Source organism: Eptatretus burgeri, chromosome 4, assembly GCF_056783735.1.
Source record: "Eptatretus burgeri isolate ZD-2024b chromosome 4, Ebu_testis_v1, whole genome shotgun sequence".
NCBI classification, from domain to species: domain Eukaryota; kingdom Metazoa; phylum Chordata; class Myxini; order Myxiniformes; family Myxinidae; genus Eptatretus; species Eptatretus burgeri.
In genome coordinates this window covers 56,484,936-56,505,231 of record NC_140964.1, presented here as the reverse complement: position 1 = coordinate 56,505,231, position 20,296 = coordinate 56,484,936, and the positions used below count along the sequence as shown (strand labels likewise).

General features: G+C 41.4%; 1 protein-coding gene across 3 annotated transcripts in view; it reads left to right on the top strand.

Moving 5' to 3' along the window:
* Window positions 1–2,690: 2,690 nt before the first annotated feature.
* Window positions 2,691–20,296, top strand: part of LOC147028098 (copine-4-like) — a 105,831-nt gene continuing 88,225 nt past the window's right edge. For all 3 annotated transcript variants that reach the window (XR_015057422.1, XR_015057421.1, XM_085878128.1), the window contains exons 1-2: window positions 2,691–3,003; window positions 8,679–8,858. Coding sequence is in view for 1 of the 3 variants with exons in the window: in XM_085878128.1 (XP_085734254.1) it covers window positions 2,812–3,003; window positions 8,679–8,858 (372 nt within the window). In the remaining 2 variants the exon portion in view is untranslated. The remainder of the gene's footprint in view (window positions 3,004–8,678; window positions 8,859–20,296) is intronic.

Genomic DNA, 20,296 nt, shown 5'->3' with positions numbered 1-20,296 from the left:
TCCATTGGGATGGTGAGAGCTTGCAGCAAACCAGTTGGGGTTTCTCATGAGGCTTTAGCTGATGGTGAACGACCAGAAGCAAATGTCGGAACAGAAATTTGTCACCGACGTTTTAATTAAACAATGGGATCTTGCTGTCAACAAATTATTTAATATGCATTTATTTATGTTAAGTTGGAATCGCTCCATTAAATATGGAACAGGCTTCTCTTGTTCAGGGGACGTAAATCCGGTGAATTATTAGTACCTGTCGTTAGTCTGTTAGAGTAAAAGTAGGTTTGTGCACATGCTGCCATCTATTTATTACATGTGCAAATTTGATGGAATTTTAACCAGTTTCCCTTTTTTTAACTAGTTTCTCCTTTCCCCCACAACCTCATATTTTCGATACATGACCCTCACCTTTCATTTCTTCCTTCCCCACTTTGTGCACATGTCCCTACCTTTCTACCTCGTATCATTTGTCATTGTCTTCCTTTTCACATTGTTCAATAGACATCTCATCCCCTAGCGACTCACCGAAATCAAATTCCTGGAATAGGTTGTGACTTGTGTATAAGAGTGGCTTCCAAGGCCATTGTCAATCTTCCTGCCCCATAAACGCTGCAACTGCCACGTGAACCTTCACGAACAGTGAACTTTGAACCAGGTTTCAAGATTCCATAAATCTGCCCCAAATGATGGCCCTTACAAGACACCATTTATCTCCTCTTACCAGGTCGGGCGTTCGCAGCACCTGGCGGTTTGGAAATTGTTGTGATCAAAACCGGTCAATCATTTATACCTCAAAATTGTCTGGAGTTTTACTAATGCTGTCCTTTCTGAAGCTCGTTTGGCTTTTCTATCGAATATTCTGAAACTATCATTGGACACCAATCAGCTCTATCCCAGTGCGGATTATTTGGCAAAGCCGCTCTTCTCGAATTAGATTGCAAAGCAGGTGCTTGAAATCTCACGAGCTCCCCACTACATGATTAAATCCTTGTTCTGCATGAATCCAGATGGGTTTTTATCGATGAGGATTTGAAAGGGAAACTTAAGAGCACGTTCCCCCCTTCAGGCCCGTCCGTTTAAGATCTGCTCAAAGACACGTTTGAGATGCATCGGTGAGTTTTAAAGGCCCCACCGTGGTTAAAATGCACTACCGGTGTTGCAAGCAGAAGTGACACACACCTTGTTGAAATTCACAGGTGTTTTCAGAAAATTTTCTTCTGCCCACCCTGTTAACCTCTGTGACCCGTGAAGATCTGGAATTCAAATCTGTGCTAACATTTTGAGACCACATTTGTTGTCACCTTTCCACGGAGTACTGTATGGTGTATTGATTTACCATATTTGCTGATGAAACCTTGAACAAGGTTGCAAAGGAGGTGCGTGTGGAGAAGATGATTGTGGGTTTGGAATGGGTTTGAAGGTGAAATACAAGACAAACGAGAAGGGCACTCTGTAGAGTGCATACCTCCGCCAAGCTGAAGTTTGCGTGCTGTATCCCACTGATAGGCCGGATCTGGATCCAGATCTGAACCAAAATTGAATCACCTTGTTATTGTTATCTAAGCAACTCATCCACAGTTTTTTTTTTTTTTTTTTTTTTTAATTTATTTTATTTTATTTTATTTTATTTTCAAAATCAGTCCACAACTTTTGGAGATATCGTGCTATGTCTGTCTCTCTCTCTCTCTCTCTCTCTCTCTCTCTCTCTCTCTCTCTCTCTCTCTCTCTCTCTCTCTCTCTCTCTCTCTCTCTCTCTGATGAAGAATCACATAAAAAAATTATAGTGTCCGGCTTCACCAAAATCGAATAAATTCTTCCTTGTCACACACCCATCCAACCTGTCCACCAAATTTTGTCCGAATCTGTCCAACTTTTGGAGATATCGTGCTTTGTATTTTTTTTGGCTCTATCTCTCTCTGAAGATTCACTTAAAAAATTATCATAACCCGATCTTCACCAAAATCGAATCCATTCTTCCTTGTCACAAACCCATCCAACCTGTCCACCAAATTTCGTCCGAATCCGTCCACAACGTTTTGAGATATCCTGCTCACAGACAAACAGATGGGTGAAAACATAACCTCCCAAAATGGTGACTGGGAAGCATCCCAAAATGCGAAGCCCGTCCCTGTCCACTTTGTATTCAAACTAAACTTGACGAAAATAACATCTAAAAAGTAAAATGTATTAATTATTTTCTCCATATTCTCAAAATAAAGGTTTGATGATAAAAGCTCAAATGCTAAATGAGAAAGCATCTCAAAATGCAAGCGGACAAAATATACGTGAAAGCGATGTGTATATATATATATATGTATGTGTATATATGTATATATATATATGTATATATATGTATGTGTATATATGTATATATATATATATGTATATATATGTATATATATGTATATGTATATGTATATGTATATGTATATATATATATATATATATTTATACATATATATATATATATGTATATATATATATATATGTATATATATATATATATATGTATCTATAGATATATATATATATATATATATATATATGTATATATGTATATATATATATATGTATATATGTATATATGTATATATGTATATATGTATATATATATATATGTATATATATATATATATGTATATATATATATATATGTATGTATATATATATATATATATATATATATATATATTTTGGATTCGAAGCTCGTACGAGGCTGAAACCCAAATTGATGGCTTCACGGGTATCGTAATTAATGAATTCCTTCGGTAGTTGCTGATTCTGACGTAATTGAAAGGTTTCATTGTTGTTGATGACATGTGTTACCAGGCACCAGCGATGGATGAACTTGAACTGGGCGCCCCTTCCACTCTTGGCCTGGTGGCGAATGCGAGTCTGGCCAAGGTGGAGCTGCGGATCTCATGTCGAACTCTACCTGACCGTGATGCCTTAACCAAATCTGATCCCTGCGTACAACTCATGATGCAGTCCCTCGGACAGTGGATGGAGGTCAGTCATTGGCTTCATTGGTCGCTGGTTCCAGATAATTTGGGACTTTTATTTTACGGTGATCTGAGGCTCATGGAGCAGCTTGTACGATGTAGGGCAATGGAGACATAAATGTATTTTTAGGATTGTGCAGATGTAGCACTTGTACCTTTGAGCTATATTAGGCCAAGTAAAATATATTATTAATTTCTCGTCCGGGCTTTTCAAAAAGAGGGGAGAGGAGCGCCTTCCTATTTGATATTTTTCAGATTTTTTAATAACTTTTCCAAGATAGCTGCCAACATGGTGAAGTCTTCCGGACCAAAGACTGGCACTACCACTAACACAACCCATATCGTACCGTTAAAAATGATGTTAGTCATATACCCGATACGTCAACATGTACTGCAGCAGTGACACACTCTGCTGTATTGTGTGATTGTATGGACTGAACTGGTGCTAGATATGTCTGGACTTGCACTACTGACCTCAGCTGTCTAGTAGTTGTCATCGATGGGCGATCCCTGGTCGAACTCCCATTTGCAAATTGGTTGAAAATATCCCCCAGAATAAAAATTCTTTTTAATTTTTTTTTTTTTTTTAATATCTTGAGAGCAAATAGTAAATATCAAAAAAAAGGAAGCGGGCAAGTACAATAAACTTCGAATTTATTTTAACTTGGCCTTGCAGATCGTCCCATGTTCGATTACATATGTTATCGGATTGGTGCTTTTCCAGCAGGGATGTCGCATCGCACAGCGTGCCGTGCCACCGATGGACGTTAGCATGAACTGATGTTAAAGATCCTGTGGTGTCTTTTGCGAAGAGTAGGTGTAATCACCAGCACCCTGAACAAATTCCAGATTCCTGCCACCTTCAATTGAACGTCTGACTTAGCCAGCCAGTTCGTGAAAGACTTGGGCCAAAACCGTTCCTTGGCAGATTCTGTAAGAAGATGGGAATTTTGGGCAGCATTAATGTAGTAGTAATAATAGTAGGAGTAGTAGTAGTATGTATTATTTTTATTTTTACATAAACTACAAGGCCATTAGTCATTACTACATAATAGACAAAGCAACACAATATGGGACATGATTTTGAACCTGAAATCGCATCATACGTGTGCTGTTAGGGTTAAGGTTAGATTGGAATTTCAAACAGGCCAATTCGTTAACTTATTTGCATCTCCAACTTAATGAATGGAAATGATTTTTCAATGAAAGTAAATTTCATATTATTTATTTTATCGTTGTGGTTCAAGTGGAGTCAAATGAATATCTTTCAAAGGCATTTGTTGAGTGAAGCTGATGGTCATTAATGTGAGAATGAAATGGTATTTGACCTAATATGGTGCCCTGTGGATCTTTAACTGCCAGTGCAAGGGTACGAGAAATTATGCCATCAAGGGCTGTTTTGCACATCAAGGGCTGTTTTGCACATCAAGGAAGTATCATGCTGCGATTGCAGAGCTCGGGATCCATGTGGGGCTGGGTGCCAGACCGTATGCTGCTCCTTTTGAGATCAACAGCATCCATGCATACGGATGTTTCTAATGTATGAAATGGAATTTTGAGAAGAATTTATTATTATTTTTCCATCATGTGAATAATCATTGAAGGGATACATGTTACGTACTCTGTATTTCATTGGGTTACTTTTTTATCACTGTTGTTGGATTGTTGTGATGTTTTTTTGCAACTTTATGAAGAAATGGATCCAAAATAATCGGCATGCTTCTTGTTTCCCACCCACCATGACTACCTCCACCACTGAAGGTGGACAGAGGTTATGTTTTCAACCCTGTCTGTCTGTCTGTTTGTTTGTTTTGTCTGTTTGATTGTCTGTGAGCAGGATATCTCTAAATTTGGTGGACAGGTTCCGTGTGTGACGAGGACAAATTGATTCGATTTTGGTGAAGATCTGAATCCAGATTCTAGAATTTTTTTCAGTGATTCTTCTTCATTGAGAGATAGGTCCAACAATGATAAATCGCAGTATATCTCAAAAAGTTGTGGACGGATTTGGACGAAACTTGGTGGACAGGTTTTGTATGTGCCAAGAACAATATGATTAGATTTTGATTGAGGTTCGGACGCAGATCCGGCCATTTCAGCGGGATACAAGACATAAACTGTTCAGCCTTGTGGAGGTATGCACTCTATAGAGTGCCGTTCTAGTAACCACCGCCATCTGCGATGGACGAAGGTTATGTTTTCACCTCTGTCTGTTTGTTTGTTTGTTACTTGCAAAATCGAAGATTTTTCAAGTATATTGGTCAGTCGATTTTGTTATTCTGTCTGTCTGTTTGTCTGTTTATTACGTACAGGTCACAATTTTAAATCGATCTTCACAAAACTTCACCACATGGTAGAGTTTGTCATAAGCAAGCAGCCTATTGTTTTTGAGATGAAAAGGTCAACATAGGCCAAAGGTTAACAACTACGGTGAGATTTCTAAAATCCTCAATTTTCATCCGATTGATTTGAAATTTGAAGTAGGATTTATAGTTCAGGTCACTGAGTTCAACTTGCCAATTATTTTTGAGGTCAACATCGACCAAAAGGTCAACATTGGCTGAATTTATAAAATTGTCAATCTTCATCCGATTGACTTGAAATTTGAAGAGGAGTAGCATATTTGGTCATTGAATTCAACCACCAATTATTTTTGAGGTCAAATTAGTTTCATGGATTTTGCAAGTATCCTGCTCTGCACGTCTTCTTCTTGTTTGTTTGTTTGTGTGTAGGATATCTCAAAAAGTTGTAGACGGATTTGGATGAAACTGGGTGGGCAGATTGGGTGTGTGAAAAAGAAGAATCGATTTGATTTTTGTGTAGATCTGAACCCAGATCCGGATGTGATAATTTTTTAATTTTCAAAGTGATTCTTCACCATTGAGAGATGGACTAATCATCCCTGTGGAATGATGCGCTCTACCCCATGCCCTTCTTGTTTATGGATATGAAGCTAAATCTTTTTTGCAGTACTTTTGTAACTCACGTTACTTGACCACACAATGGTCATTTATTGGTCCACACACAATGGTCCACACAATCGTATTTGAGAAAAGGAGGGGAAGCTGATATAGCAAACAAATATAACTTTCCACCCAGTATCACATTAACTCCAATTAACAGCATAGTCATTGTTTCGAAGGCAAGCGTGTGTGTGTGTGTGTGTGTGTGTGTGTGTGTGTGTGTGTGTGTGTGTGTGTGTGTGTGTGTGTGTGTGTGTGTGTGTGTGTGTGTGTGTGTGTGTGTGTGTGTGTGTGTGTGTGTGTGTGTGTGTGTTCAGAAAGAAGTACAGTCAACAAAGTTTTTTTTTTACCAAATTCCACCACCAATTTCAAATAAACAAGAAGGAACAGACGTAGCCTCAGGTGCCGTTTCATTCATGATTCACGACTTCGTCAAGCCTCTGCTCCAGCTTTGGCTCGCAGCACCGATTTTTTTTTTTTCTTCCTATTTGCAGCTCATTTGCAGACACTTGCCAAAGGATGTTTTTTTTTTAATGGTTTCTGGATAAGCCATGCCATTCTCATTGGGTTCTCTTATTTTCGAGGTTACAACTGGTGTGATGTCGTATTATGTGGATGTAGGTGCAGGATTCTGCAACTATTTCCCTGCTCACACACTTCGGAGGGAGCAGCTACTTGCTGTCTCCTCCTTTGTGGGTTCTCTGGATGCTGTATTTAGGTAGAGTGCAATAGCAAGTTGGTTGTGTGCTTTTTGGGCAAGCAGGTGCTGGTTGAGATCAGTGTGACTAGCTCTGTCAGGAGGTGTGCCTGCATTGTGTGGTGAAGCTGTGTGCTGGTGTAGCACTGAGTTTTGTGGCGATGCATGCAAGCTACATTGGTTTTGTCTGCTTACTTTTTTGTTTCCGCTTTCCACCATTCCATTCTTGTAACATCTATGGGTGGATTGTATTGTGTGGGGATGTCCATTGTTTCAGTTGTTGGACCACCTTCTTGGCCTTTGCTCTTCCATTGTTCAAGTACCAATCAGGTCAGGTCAGGTATGGGAGCATGCGCCAGAGCAGCGTGTTGCTGCATCCACTTTCCGCCGGTACTCCATGGGCCTCCCTCTGGCCATCCCCATCTCCTTGAGATGCCGATCAACCTGCTGCAACCACGAGGCACGTGGTCGGCCCATTGGCCTCCTCCACTCATGAGACTCCCTCACTGAGAGAATCTGGTGAGCAGTATCAGCATCAGGAAAACGAGCCACATGTCCATACATCCGCAGCTGACGCTCACGGACTATGCAGGTAACACATCTCATTTGAGTCTCTCTCAGCAACCGCTCGTTGGACACAAAGTCCGACCAGCGATAGCTAAGGATTCTCTGAAGAGACCTGGTACCAAAAGAATTAAGTCTCTGTCTCAGATCCTTGGTCAGAGTCCAGGTCTTGCATCCATAGAGCAAGACTGGAAACACCAAGGACCTGAAGACTCGGACTTTCGTCCTCCCGCACAGGTACCGGCAGCGCCACACCCCATTATCCAGTGAATCCATGACTCCCCAGGCCCGACCCAGACATCTATTGACTTCTGACTCACAGCCAGCAGAGACATTAATATCACTGCCAAGGTAAGTGGATCTCTCCACGACCTCAACATCCTCACCATAAACAGGCACACACAAGTACCAATCGCCAGTATTTATTGCATGTGTTACCTCGTATGTGGGTTACACCCAGGTGCAACCCATGTCCCGACGTGTTTGCAGCTGACTGTCCTACCCTGTCCAACCGCATTACCCTTTCATGTTCTTCCAATGTGAATTTCAAATTTCTCCCAGTTTCATCGATATGTGTGTCCTTTACCACAATCCTTGCAGGCAGAACAATATAACACCCCAGATTTGCCACCAAATGGAATTGCGTCTTTTAATTGTGAGAGGGGGTGGTGGGGATGACATCTCTTGCCATATTTATCTTGCCAAGACCATCTTACCCCACCTTACTCTGTCTCTACTTTTATTTATAATCCTTCTGCTTCTAACCCGATCCTATATGTCTTGCTTTGATGATTTTCAATTGTTTTTTTTTTTTTTTACAACATTAGCTCTTGTATGAGCCTCGACATTTAATGCAACTACATAAATAAATAAAATAAAAATGAGTCTCTGTTAAATTGTTAAACTTGTTCTTATTTTCTCAGGAATAATTACATCCCAAACTAACAAAATTCCTTTCTGATTTTTGTCGATGCTTCCCTTTTCTTCTTAAGCCTGGTGTTGGCTTAGTGGTTAGGGTGGCGACTTGGGATCCGAGGGTCCTGAGTTCAAGCCCCGTAAACTGTTGAATTAACACCAGGAGGTTGACTCAGCCTGTCATCCTTCCGAGGTCGACAAAATGAGAACCAGTGTACTGGTCCCGGTGTATGCTCCGGTTAGAATAGGTGTACCATATCCCTGTGTGTCGTAAGAGGCGACCAGGGTTGGTGTCAGGAAGGGCATCCGGCCATAAAAACATTGCCTCAAGAAAAAGCCTAACCCCTGCACAGCAGGGAAAAATGGCTGTAAAAACGGTCATTCTTCCCTTTTCTTCTCCTTCAAACTGTCAATAAATGCCAAAAATGATATCTGGAACAAGTGAACATGCTAAAAGCAATCTATACCCCAGCTGCTCATGTACTCGTGAAATACAGAAGACCATCGTCATGAAAAGTTTATCAATATTCATTAACTTTTCAGGTGGACCGTACTGAGGTCATGAAGAGCACGCAGAACCCTGTGTTTGCCAAAGTCTTCACTGTGGATTATTATTTTGAAGAGGTGCAGAGGCTTCGTTTCGAGGTGTTCGACTTGGCTCCTGGGCGCCTTGTTCCAAAAGATGACAACTTCCTGGGAGGAGCAGAGTGCACCCTTGGACAGGTGTGTGAAAAACAACCCCATAGTATGGTGTGGGTAAAAAAGATTTTCAATGTTTAATATCACAACATGTCTGGTGCAGCAACAAACATACTTTGAAGAACATGTATGCATTTACACAGGCTCTAAGGACATTCCAAGGGAAAAATTGGACCTGTCGAGACATGTGAGAGCATGAGCAGTTGATGGTTGTCCCAAGTGTGTAAAGATAGCTGTATAAAGTATAACCATTGTTGCACATCCCAATGTTTTTCCTAAAAATAGTGCATCACTTTGTTTCCTGTGTAAGACTCCATTTTATTTACTTTCCAAATACTTCTTTGATGTTCGATGTGTAAAGGACTTTTGTTTTGTTAGAGCGCAGAGCTTGGTGATGGGTATGGTTTCTTTTCAGTTGTGAAAGTCCAATTTGTTTCGTTCAAAATGCCTTTTGTTTAAGTTTCTTTCCTGACTGCACATAAACTAATCATATTTTTTTGGATCTATTGTCTTTAATACATTGTATGAATCATAGGATTTTTGCCTCAACCACCAAAGGTGGACTGAGGTTATGTTTTCACCCCTGTTAGTCTGTCTGTCTGTGAGTAGGATATCTCAAAAAGTTGTGGACAGATTCGGCCAAACTTTGGTGGACATTTTGGGTGTGTGACAAGGAAGAATTAATGAGATTTTGGTGAAGATCCGGATCTGGTTATGAGAGTTATTTAATTAAAAAAATGATTCTTCACATTGAGAGATGGGGCTAAAAAGGATATATAGAATGATATTTTAATAAGTTGTGGATGGGTTGTGACAAAACTAGGTGGTTGAGTTAGATGACGAGAACAAACCGATTAGATTTTGGTTCAGGTCTGGTTTCCACTGAGTGCCGTTCTCGTGCTTCTTAAGTCTGTTTTGTCCTGCTCTCTGACTGGTTTACAAACGACATCGTATAAAATGAGGATGCTTCAGGGTTGGTGTGGCCTATCACTCGAAAATATCAAACTGTACAAGGAAGGTGATGAAGCTTCAGCTCTATTCCCTTGACTAGTAAATACCACCCATCGCTGATGCTGACGGGAATACTAAAGAGCGGAGGGAGAAAAAGAGGGGGGAAAAGGGAGAGAGGGTGGGGGAGATAGGAGAGAGGAAGGAGGGGGAGTGAGGAGGGGTGGGGGAAGGGAAGATAGTGTGAGGTGAGAGGAAGGGAAGGCAGACGTGCAGTGGAGCGTTAATTACCACCCGGATGCATCTGGAGCCAGGCTGGCAGGAGACAAACACCGCTTGGACACATCTGGAGACAAACTCCCATCCAGACATAAACCCTGCCCGGACACATCCGGAGACAAAACACAGTAACACATAACCACCAGAGAGAGAGAGAGATAGAGATAGAGATAGAGATAGAGATAGAGATATACATACATACTTTATGAAACACACACACACACACACACACACACACACACACACACACACACACACACACACACACACACACACACACACACACACACACACACACACACACACACACACACACACACACACACTTGGCTGATATCGGCAACAACTAAAAAACGATGAGTACCTTTCACTGGAAAATGTTACATTTACATAGATGTTTCAGGGATATGACACAAACATATCAGGATATGTTCACAAATATATGAGGGAAGATGTTTCAATGATATGACAGGTGTGACAAAAATTTGGCTCAGTAAATTAGAAAACATGTTATATGGCGAACGGCTTGGAAATCGGATGTTATTTCACAACAATTCGCGAAGGTTGACGGAGCACGAACCACTCGCTCGGGGCGACGGAGCACGAACCACTCACTATGAATGACGTGGCCAGCAAAAGCATCCGCAGTGAGTCAACGATTCGCTCTGAGGATGTCGCGCGGTGCCGCTATTGACTCTCAGGTGTTCAGCAAGTGGCTTAAGCACTCACACAAACAGTCCAATTAAATGGTTGCCAACTGATAAGGAATGGTTTCGCCAGGCTGTCGCTGCATATCATATAGGATACCTTAACTGTAATGCCGGTCTTCACCACGTGTGCAGCATTTAATGTAATAAAAGGAATTCATTCAAATTATGACTATTCACAAAAGAGTTGTGGCTTAATGCAGATAAACCCTGAAGACATCGCAAAGTTCAATCGCCTGTGAAAGAAACATTGCAGGCAACCCATCATCTTGCCTGCTTGTCTGTGCACTCGTCACATGATACATCGGTCCAGGGTCCACGCAAATATTAAATGTTTTTTTTTTTAATGTTCATTTTTTTTTTATACCAGATTTGCTTTGATTCCCTGTGGAGCACCTCACGAAACCTCCGAAAATATAGACACAGATCTGGCAGACGCTATGGATAGGCAGTCCCTCTGGGGGACGAGGCACGAAGTGTAACAGTGAATGCATTCAATCATATCGTTCAATGAAGCTAGTAAATTTTGGCACGTTCAAATTTTTTTTGTTCCCTCAATATAATTCTCCAAACAGTAGAAAAAGGATAAGTTTGATGCTTTGGAAATTTTACATTTTCTTGTGTTTCTCTGGAGAAATAGGGAACATGGCCTTGTCAACCATCATATAAACATTGCAGATAATTATCCGCCATCTTGCCTTCTCGTCTGTGCACGCGTCACGTGGTGCATTGGTTTGGGATCCGCGCAAACGTTATGACTTCTTTTTTTATGTCCGTTTTTCACCAGATTTGCTTTGATTCCTTCGAGAGCACCTCGCAAAACCTCTGAAAATATAGACACAGATCTGGCAGATGCTATGGATAGGCAGTCCCTCTGGGGGACAGGGCGTGAGGTCGAGCAGTGAATGCATTAAATCATGTAGCTCAATGAAGCTGGTTAATTTTGGCACGTTCCAAAAAATTTTTTGTTCACTCAATATACTTCTCCAAACAGCAGAAATAGATAAGTTTAATACTTTGGAAATGGAAAGATCTTATGTATCTATGGAGGAGGGAACACAGCCTCACTTGCTTAAAGTAAATCGGTACATCGGCTTAGTTATAAGATCCGTTATTTCTTAAAATTATCAGATTTCACAATAAATTTCGACAAATATTAAGTCCGGATGATATCCGATCCTCTAAACCGAAATAATATTTTGATGATCTACTTTAATTCGTCCGTGAGAGTAGATCGTGGAAAATCACATCATATAATACATGAAATCGCTCCAAGCTCCTAATTTGAAAACTTTAGGACTTACAAAAGTGATGTATACAGCGATTCTTTTGATGATAAACTGGCATTCAATAATATGAGTGAGGAAAGTGAAAAAAACCTTTATCGTGACGAAATAGTTGCGGCCTGTTCCAAGTCAAGGCATGGTTGAGCAGGCCAAAAAACATGGCAGCTTCAGACCCCGGCGAGGTTACCCAGGAGACGCCTTAAGACCCCAAAATGCCAAGGATGTGCCCGATAAAGGATATAATTAAATAAGGCCGTTAATTATCTTCAAAAGAGGTGTTTTAATTAACCCAAACACCCAATTTTCACTCGTGCACTTCCTTGGAGTTTTCTTCGTATGCATCCAAAGTTTCAGGCTGCTAGGTTTTATCGTTTTGGAATTGAGGAGAAACACACACACACACACACACACACACACACACACACACACACACACACACACACACACACACACACACACACACACACACACACACACACACACACACACACACACACACACACACACATACACACATTGACACTTATTAGTATATATATACAGTGGGGAGAACAAGTATTTGATAGACTGCCGATTTTGCAGGTTTTCCCACTTACAAAACACCTGGAGGTCTGTAATTTTTATCATAGGTACACTTCAACTGTGAAAGACGGAATCTAAAACAAAAATCCTGAAAATCACATTGTATGATTTTTAAATAATTAATTTGCATTTTATTGCATGAAATAAGTATTTGATACATCAGAAAAACAGAACTTAATATTTGGTACAGAAACCTTTGTTTGCAATTACAGAGATCAGACGTTTCCTGTAGTTCTTAACCAGGTTTACACAGACTGCAGCAGGGATTTTGGCCCACTCCTCCATACAGATCTTCTCCAGATCCTTCAGGTTTCGGGGCTGTCGCTGGGCAACACAGACTTTCAGCTCCCTCCAAAGATTTTCTATTGGGTTCAGGTCTGGAGACTGGCGAGGCCACTCCAGGACCTTGAGATGCTTCTAACGGAGCCACTCCTTAGTTGCTCTGGCTGTGTGTTTCGGGTCGTTGTCATGCTGGAGGACCCAGCCACGCCCCATCTTCAATGCTCTTGTTGAGGGAAGGAGGTTGTTGGCCAAGATCTCACGATACATGGCCCCATCCATCCTCCCCTCAATACGGTGCAGTCGTCCTGTCCCCTTTGCAGAAAAGCATCCCCAAAGAATGATGTTTCCACCTCCATGCTTCACACTTGGGATGGTGTTCTTGGGGTTGTACTCATCCTTCTTCTTCCTCCAAACACGGCGAGTGGAGTTTAAACCAAAAAGCTCTATTTTGGTCTCATCAGACCATATGACCTTCTGCTATTCCTCCTCTGGATCATCCAGATGGTCATTGGCAAACTTCAGACAGGCCTGGACATGCGCTGGCTTGAGCAGAGGGACCTTGCGTGCGCTGCAGGATTTTAATCCATGACGGCGTAGTGTGTTACTTATGGTTTTCTTTGATACTGTGGTCCTGGCTCTCTTCAGGTCATTGACCAGGTCCTGCTGTGTAGTTCTGGGCTGATCCCTCACCTTTCTCATGATCATTGAGGCTCCACGAGGTGAGATCTTGCATGGAGCCCCAGACCGAGGGAGATTGACTGTTATCTTGAACTTCTTCCATTTTCTAATAATTGCGCCAACAGTTGTTGCCTTCTCACCAAGCTGCTTGCCTATTGTCCTGCAGCCCATCCCAGCATTGTGCAAGTCTACAATGTTGTCCCTGATGTTCTTAGACAGCTCTCTGGTCTTGCCCATTGTGGAGAGGTTGGAGTCTGATTGATTGAGTGTGGACAGCTGTTTTTCATGCAGATAACGAGTTCAAACAGGTGCAGTTAATACAAGTAATGAGTGGAGAATGGGAGGGCTTCTTAAAGACAAAACTAACAGGTCTGTGAGAGCCGGAATTCTTACTGGTTAGTAGGTGATCAAATACTTATTTCATGCAATAAAATGCAAATTAATTATTTAAAAATCATACAATGTGATTTTCAGGATTTTTGTTTTAGATTCCGTCTTTCACAGTTGAAGTGTACCTATGATAAAAATTACAGACCTCTACCTGCTTTGTAAGTGGGAAAACCTGCAAAATCGGCAGTCTATCAAATACTTGTTCTCCCCACTGTATACGTACACAATTGTTCCATCCATGTGTGTGATTTGCCTTGATGCCATCTGTGTAGCCATCTTTACGATGGGAATACAACCGATTTGGGACACATGATTTGATGTCTTCGTCAATAGTAAACTTAATTCTAACCAAACGTATTTGCATGGTCCATAACATGAATGAAAGTCCCAAGGTAACGAGTCTTCATTGTACGGAGAATGACTTCGAATTTGCGAATCCATTTCTGATTGAGTATCTCGGTCCTTTGAGGTTTATTAAAGGAAAGGTCCTTTGGAACTCACCTTGCACTAACCTTATTGAATTACAAGCAAGGATGAATGATTATTTCCACACTTTCAACACTCTAACGTCCAATTTTCTACAATTTCATGTTAAATAATCAGGTGTTTCTCTGAAATTATCTGTTCAACACGTTTTAATGTACGCTTGAGTGAAAGCAGTTGGTTGCGTGTGAAAAAGGTCACGATCACTCACCGATTAATGGCCATTTTTGAACTCGGTGCACCACTTAAACACTTCATCTTCTTCTTGTGTATGGCGTGCACAGCCTACAGTTTTAGGTCAAGGGTAAACATCCAGGCCAGAGCAGCATCAGTTACTGTGTGGATGGCTTTAATGCCACGAGGGAAAAGCCTCAGTGAACAGTCATTCACGATGTGTGGGATGGTCTGGTCTGGATATCCGCAGTTGCAAGCAGGGCTGGCTCTGTCATCCCCCACTTATGCAGGTGATGGGCTGTTCTTGCATGGAGGGTGCGGATTCTGTTCAGGGTTAGCCATTGCTTGCGAGGGAGGTCAAATCTGGCTGGTGACACACACAACCACTTAAACACACAACTCCATGAAAGACGTGCATCATTACATTGGGCAGACAGTCTCATGTGAATTTCAGCTTGCTTGATGTTCTCTTTCAGAAGCAACATAATGATACACCTTTCATGCCCTTTCATGAAAAACGGTCCTCTGTTCCGCAGCAGACATGTTGGCCACTATCTTGGTTTTACCCACTGATGTCACTTCGATATAATTTGATCAGTGTGGACAATTTGATGACATAAAATTTCAGTTTTGAAGAATTTTTTTTTTTTTTTTGCAGGTTCTAGAATAATAAATCAATATAAACCATGAACCACTTACTAATGATATGCCTGGTGTTGGATTATTAAATGGTTAGGGTGGTGGGCTTGGAATCTTCGGATCCTGAGTTCAAATCCCATTTTGCTGTTGAATTAATACCAGGTGGGGTTGAGTGCCTGTCATCCTTCTGAGGTTGGCAAAATGAGTGCCAGCTTGCTGGTATCCTGTGCCGGAGTGGTGACCTGTCCAGGAATGCGCCCAATAGCCAAGGAGGCTGCTTTGGCAGCACCAACGCTCTGCACAGAGTATGGTCCCAATGGATGGATGGATTAATGATGCTGGAGTAATAACCAAAATGAGCCACTTCATTGTTAACCTTCCAAAATCCATGCTTCATTCTCACGTCCACTCCTTTCTTCCCTTTTTTCTCTCAATTGTGGAATCGCCTTCCTGTGTCAAGCTCATCCCACTTTTCTCTCCAGTGCTTCAAGGTCACAGCCATTGCCACACTGTCCGTGCATTATCTAAATCTTCGGTCATATTGATCCTCCATGAGCCTTGATTCTGTATGAAGGATAATAATGCCAATAATTGATATTTATGTTGCTCACAAGTCTTACAACACAATTTTATACATGGCTTGAGGGTCACGTGATGGAGTTTGGGTTGTTGAGGTGACACAACAGAACATCAAGAAGCTGCGAAGAGGAGATGTCTCAGACAGATTAGGGGACGTTTCATAAAGTGCAAGAGGGTGTCATCATAAAAGTCTTGAGCAAACATTATCACTGGGTGGAACCAGATTGTACTTTCCTTTGTCAGAAGACAGCCAAGTATCCATACTGTGTATGTCTTTGTAACAGGGTTGAGTGGTTGAGATTTTAGTCGAAATATAAACAAGCTTCATGAATCGTTTACATTTAGAATGAAAGGTAAATTGAAGATGAAAACAACACACAATGGCGATGGGAAATTTCATTAGCTCTTGATACTGCACATGAGAATGTTGTGTCAGGAAAAGCTGAGGAGTACCATAAAAGGGACTTTGCAAGAGAACGAATGACAGGCCTTCGGATGCTCGCTTGGGAATGGGGTTAGCTCATGACACGTTGGCTGATGGTTGTGCCTTGGATTTCCAATGATTATGAAGCCACACTTGCCCAATGTGATGGAATAATTTGTTTGACAATTCTTTTGGTGATGTCAAAACACAAGGGGGGAAGTGATGACAATTTGATGAAACTGAAATACAAAGTGATGACAATTCTTTTTTTGAGATGCTAATGAGACACCTGATCCATGTTTTGGGCCAGCAGAAGACATACAAGGGGGGTGAATGGGAGGAACCTCGATAAAGAGCAAATTCCTGGTGTTGGGCACAAGGAGAGGGAGCCAGTCAGGCATGAAGGGACGATTGATGCAAAGTGAAAGCTTGTCAAGCAGACGACACTTTAACAAAGGCTGGAAAGATTGTCTGTACAGACAACGAAGGTAAATTCAGGAGGTTATGGCGATTTGCAATTCTTTGACAGTGTTGATTTTAATCACCAGTCTCTTATTATGGACCGAGGAAGCATTCATATCCATCATTCATGGTGGTGACTCACAGAGAATAATTGATTAAAAAGCACAAACAGGACCAGTTATTTCAGCAGGGAGATTTTCCTTTTCGGGTACGGACAATTTGGGCAGCGATGCTTTTTTGCAGGTGCCATGTGAGTGTCCATCCCAAGCTGAAATGACGGCATTAAGAGTCAATCAGGAAGTGTGAGCTGGTGCCTCATGTAAACCAGACAAGGTGAGGTATTCAGATTACTCCTTCCCAGAGGGCTATTAATGAGCCAGCTTGGTTCTTTTGTTTACCAATAATCCAAAAGCCACGTACTTGTAATAAAAAATCCCCTTAATTACTTTGGGTTCCACCCAGTCATGATTATACTAAGATTAGTTTGGCTTCCTGAAGGTTCGAATCCAACTCTTCAGTAGTAAATAATGTAGCCCTAAGCTGGATTTGAAGCCACAACCTGTCAGATGCAGGCTTGGGATCCCAAGGTCCTGAGTTCAAATCCTGCTTGGCCATTGAATTAATACCAGGTGGGGTTGACTCTGCTTCTCATCCTTCCGAGGTCGGCAAAATGAGTCCTAGCTTGATGGTATCTTGTGTCGGAGTGGCGACCTGTCCAGGATTGTGCCCAATAGCCAAGGAGACCGCTTAGGCAGCACTAACGCTCTGCACAGAGTATGGTCCCAATGGATGGAACCTATAGTGGGGCAGATAACAGCAATTTTTGAGAGGAATCGTGCAAATGATGATACAAGCATCAAATTTGGCACATTTGTTCTCCAGGGGATTCTAATCAAATCTGCCTGATTGGCCATTTGAAAATCCAAATTTTGAAAAATTTAAATAAATAAAAAAACTTCAAAAAATTCAAGATCACGAATCAATGTTGGATGCTGGCTGAGATTGGTGAATGTTTCAGAAACATCATAAAAGACGTTCCAAGTCTGCCATGCAGTTTTCTTCCCTTTACCGCGGAAGGCAGACACGACGTCACATCTAGTGAATGCATGGAAGTATGGGATCTCTCGAGCTTTCTCAGGCCCTATTGCAGAAACGACCTCATGGACTGGAATCCATCGCGCCTTGGCTCCTTGGCCAAAGGTAATCCACATGTTCTCAAGACCTAGTTCCTGTAAGGATGGCAGTACAGATATTGATATGACTAGTACGTCCGTGTCATTAGCCTTAATGATAATGGACTTGCTACCATTCGTCGTTGCATCCCTGGCGTGTACAAATATTCGAGTGTCAGCTTCTTCATGACAACATGGAGACACAGCATCCAGTGACTTTCTTGTGTTGCTAATGGCATCTTCTCCTTTTGTGACAATGACTGTGCTTGTCGTCTGTGCTTCACACATCTTTTCCGCAAGGAAGTGAAACAGCTCAGTCTTGTTGCTGTCATCTCGAAGAAAGCTTCTCCAGTTACTTGGGGTCTTACTGGTTCCTGTCACTCTTCTTCTGATTCCTTGCCCCCTTTTAGACCTTGCCTCGGACTTCAGACTTGACTTCTTGTACATATCAAACACGATGTCCACCCTCTCGTACCTGGCACCATAGGATTCCACCTTTGGGATGATGTCTTCTTTAGCATAGTCATCAAATATCTTTGAAGTGCGTGGAGGTTGGGCATTGATAAGTGCTGAGCCATCAATGATGACTGCATCTCCCCTTGGTTCTTTGTCTGGGATGTTCACTTGCACTTCAAGAATTTCAGCCAGTTGTAACTTCAAATTTTTTGAAGTTTTTTTTTTTTCTTCAAATTTTTCAAAATTTAGATTTTCAAATGGACAATCGGGCAGATTTGATCAGAAAGCCCTGCAGAACAGAAATGCCAAATTTGATGCTTGTATCATAATTTGCACGATTTTTCTACTATCTACTACGCTACTATAAGATGCCAGTCCTAGGATACCACTACTCACGGTGAGAGCATAACCACCAATGATAAATTGCATTTCCTCTTTCGTTTCGCAAATGTAGAAATGCTGCTAATTCTGGTGGTTATCTTTTCCTATTGTGAACATGCTTGCTTAAAATTTGAGTTATGTACATTGATTCCTTTTTATACAAATGAGTAAAAACTAACAGGAAATTTGCTGATTCCTCATTGAATTCCAGCTCTCTCTCGCCGAGCTAATGTGTAGCGCACAAGAGAAGACCATTTTAATTGTGACCATAATTAAGTTAGAAATGCTCCATCAAACAATCTCTCTTGAATTTCGATTGAACTGATGTTTGAAAAAATAATGGAAGTTTTTGGACTCATAAATGTTTTTGCCATGTGTTTGCTTCTAAGCATCTTCAAAGCTTTGTAAACCTTCTAACCAACCACTCTGAAAGCTTTCCAAAGCTTTCATATATGTGGTTAATGGTGCCCTGTGAAGCACCTGTGGACATCCTGCACTTCTTGCTGATATATTTGGAACTCTGAGAAAACACAGCAACATGGAATACACCAACAATGGGTCATTATGTCTACAAACTAGAACGGAATGGCTTTGCCCTTTTTGAAGCTGATTATTACATTTCTGATGTGCAGTGCTCCGGATCTGGCTTTTGCTCGAATCGTCAAACGCTCATTGTAAATGCGTGAGAAATGCTGGACTTGAGTTGCCAGACAATGCAATTGCATATGATATTGAACCAAAAACGACATGCCAAGTCTTTATGGAAATATTTCCAAGCCGATGAGCTCAGTGTAGAATATAGTTGAAATCCCAGCGACGTCGGCTTATAACCCTCGGGCTGCAAACAGGATGTTATGCTTTGCAACAGGCTGGGTGGTGGTTTATGAGCTTTTCACAAGTAAACATCATGCTTCTCCTGCATCATGTTAAAATTAAAATAATTTGCTTTGCTTTTGCCAAACAGGAACGAAATTCACTGATGAAGTAGTTAGAATTGTGGCAGCCAAAGTGCCATCAAGTGAGAGCAGTTGGTAAGATTGAGAACGAATGTTTCTCCTGCATTGAAGTTCCTTGTGAGGGAATATTATTGCTATTTTATTGTTATTATTATCTCCGCCACTGAAGGTGGGCGGAGGTTATGTTTTCACTCCTGTCTGTCTGTTTGTCTGTCTTTGAGCAGGATATCTCAGAAAGTTGTGGACGGATTCAGACGAAATTGGCAGGTCGGGTGTGTTATAAGGACAAAATGATGAGATGTTGGTGAAGATACGGATACGGATCCGGCGACGAGATTTTAAAAAAAGTGATTCTTCACCATTGAGAGATGGGGCCAAAAACGTTTTTGGAGCACGATATCTCAAAAAGTTGTGGACTGATTCGGACTAAACTTGGTGAATGAGTTGGTTCGGTGACGAGAACAAGCCAATTCGATTTTGGTTCAGGTCCGGAACCAGATACAGCCTATCAGTGGGATACAAAACGTAAACTGTTCAGTCTGGTGGAGGTATGCTCTCCACTGTGTGTCGTTATAGTTGATGTT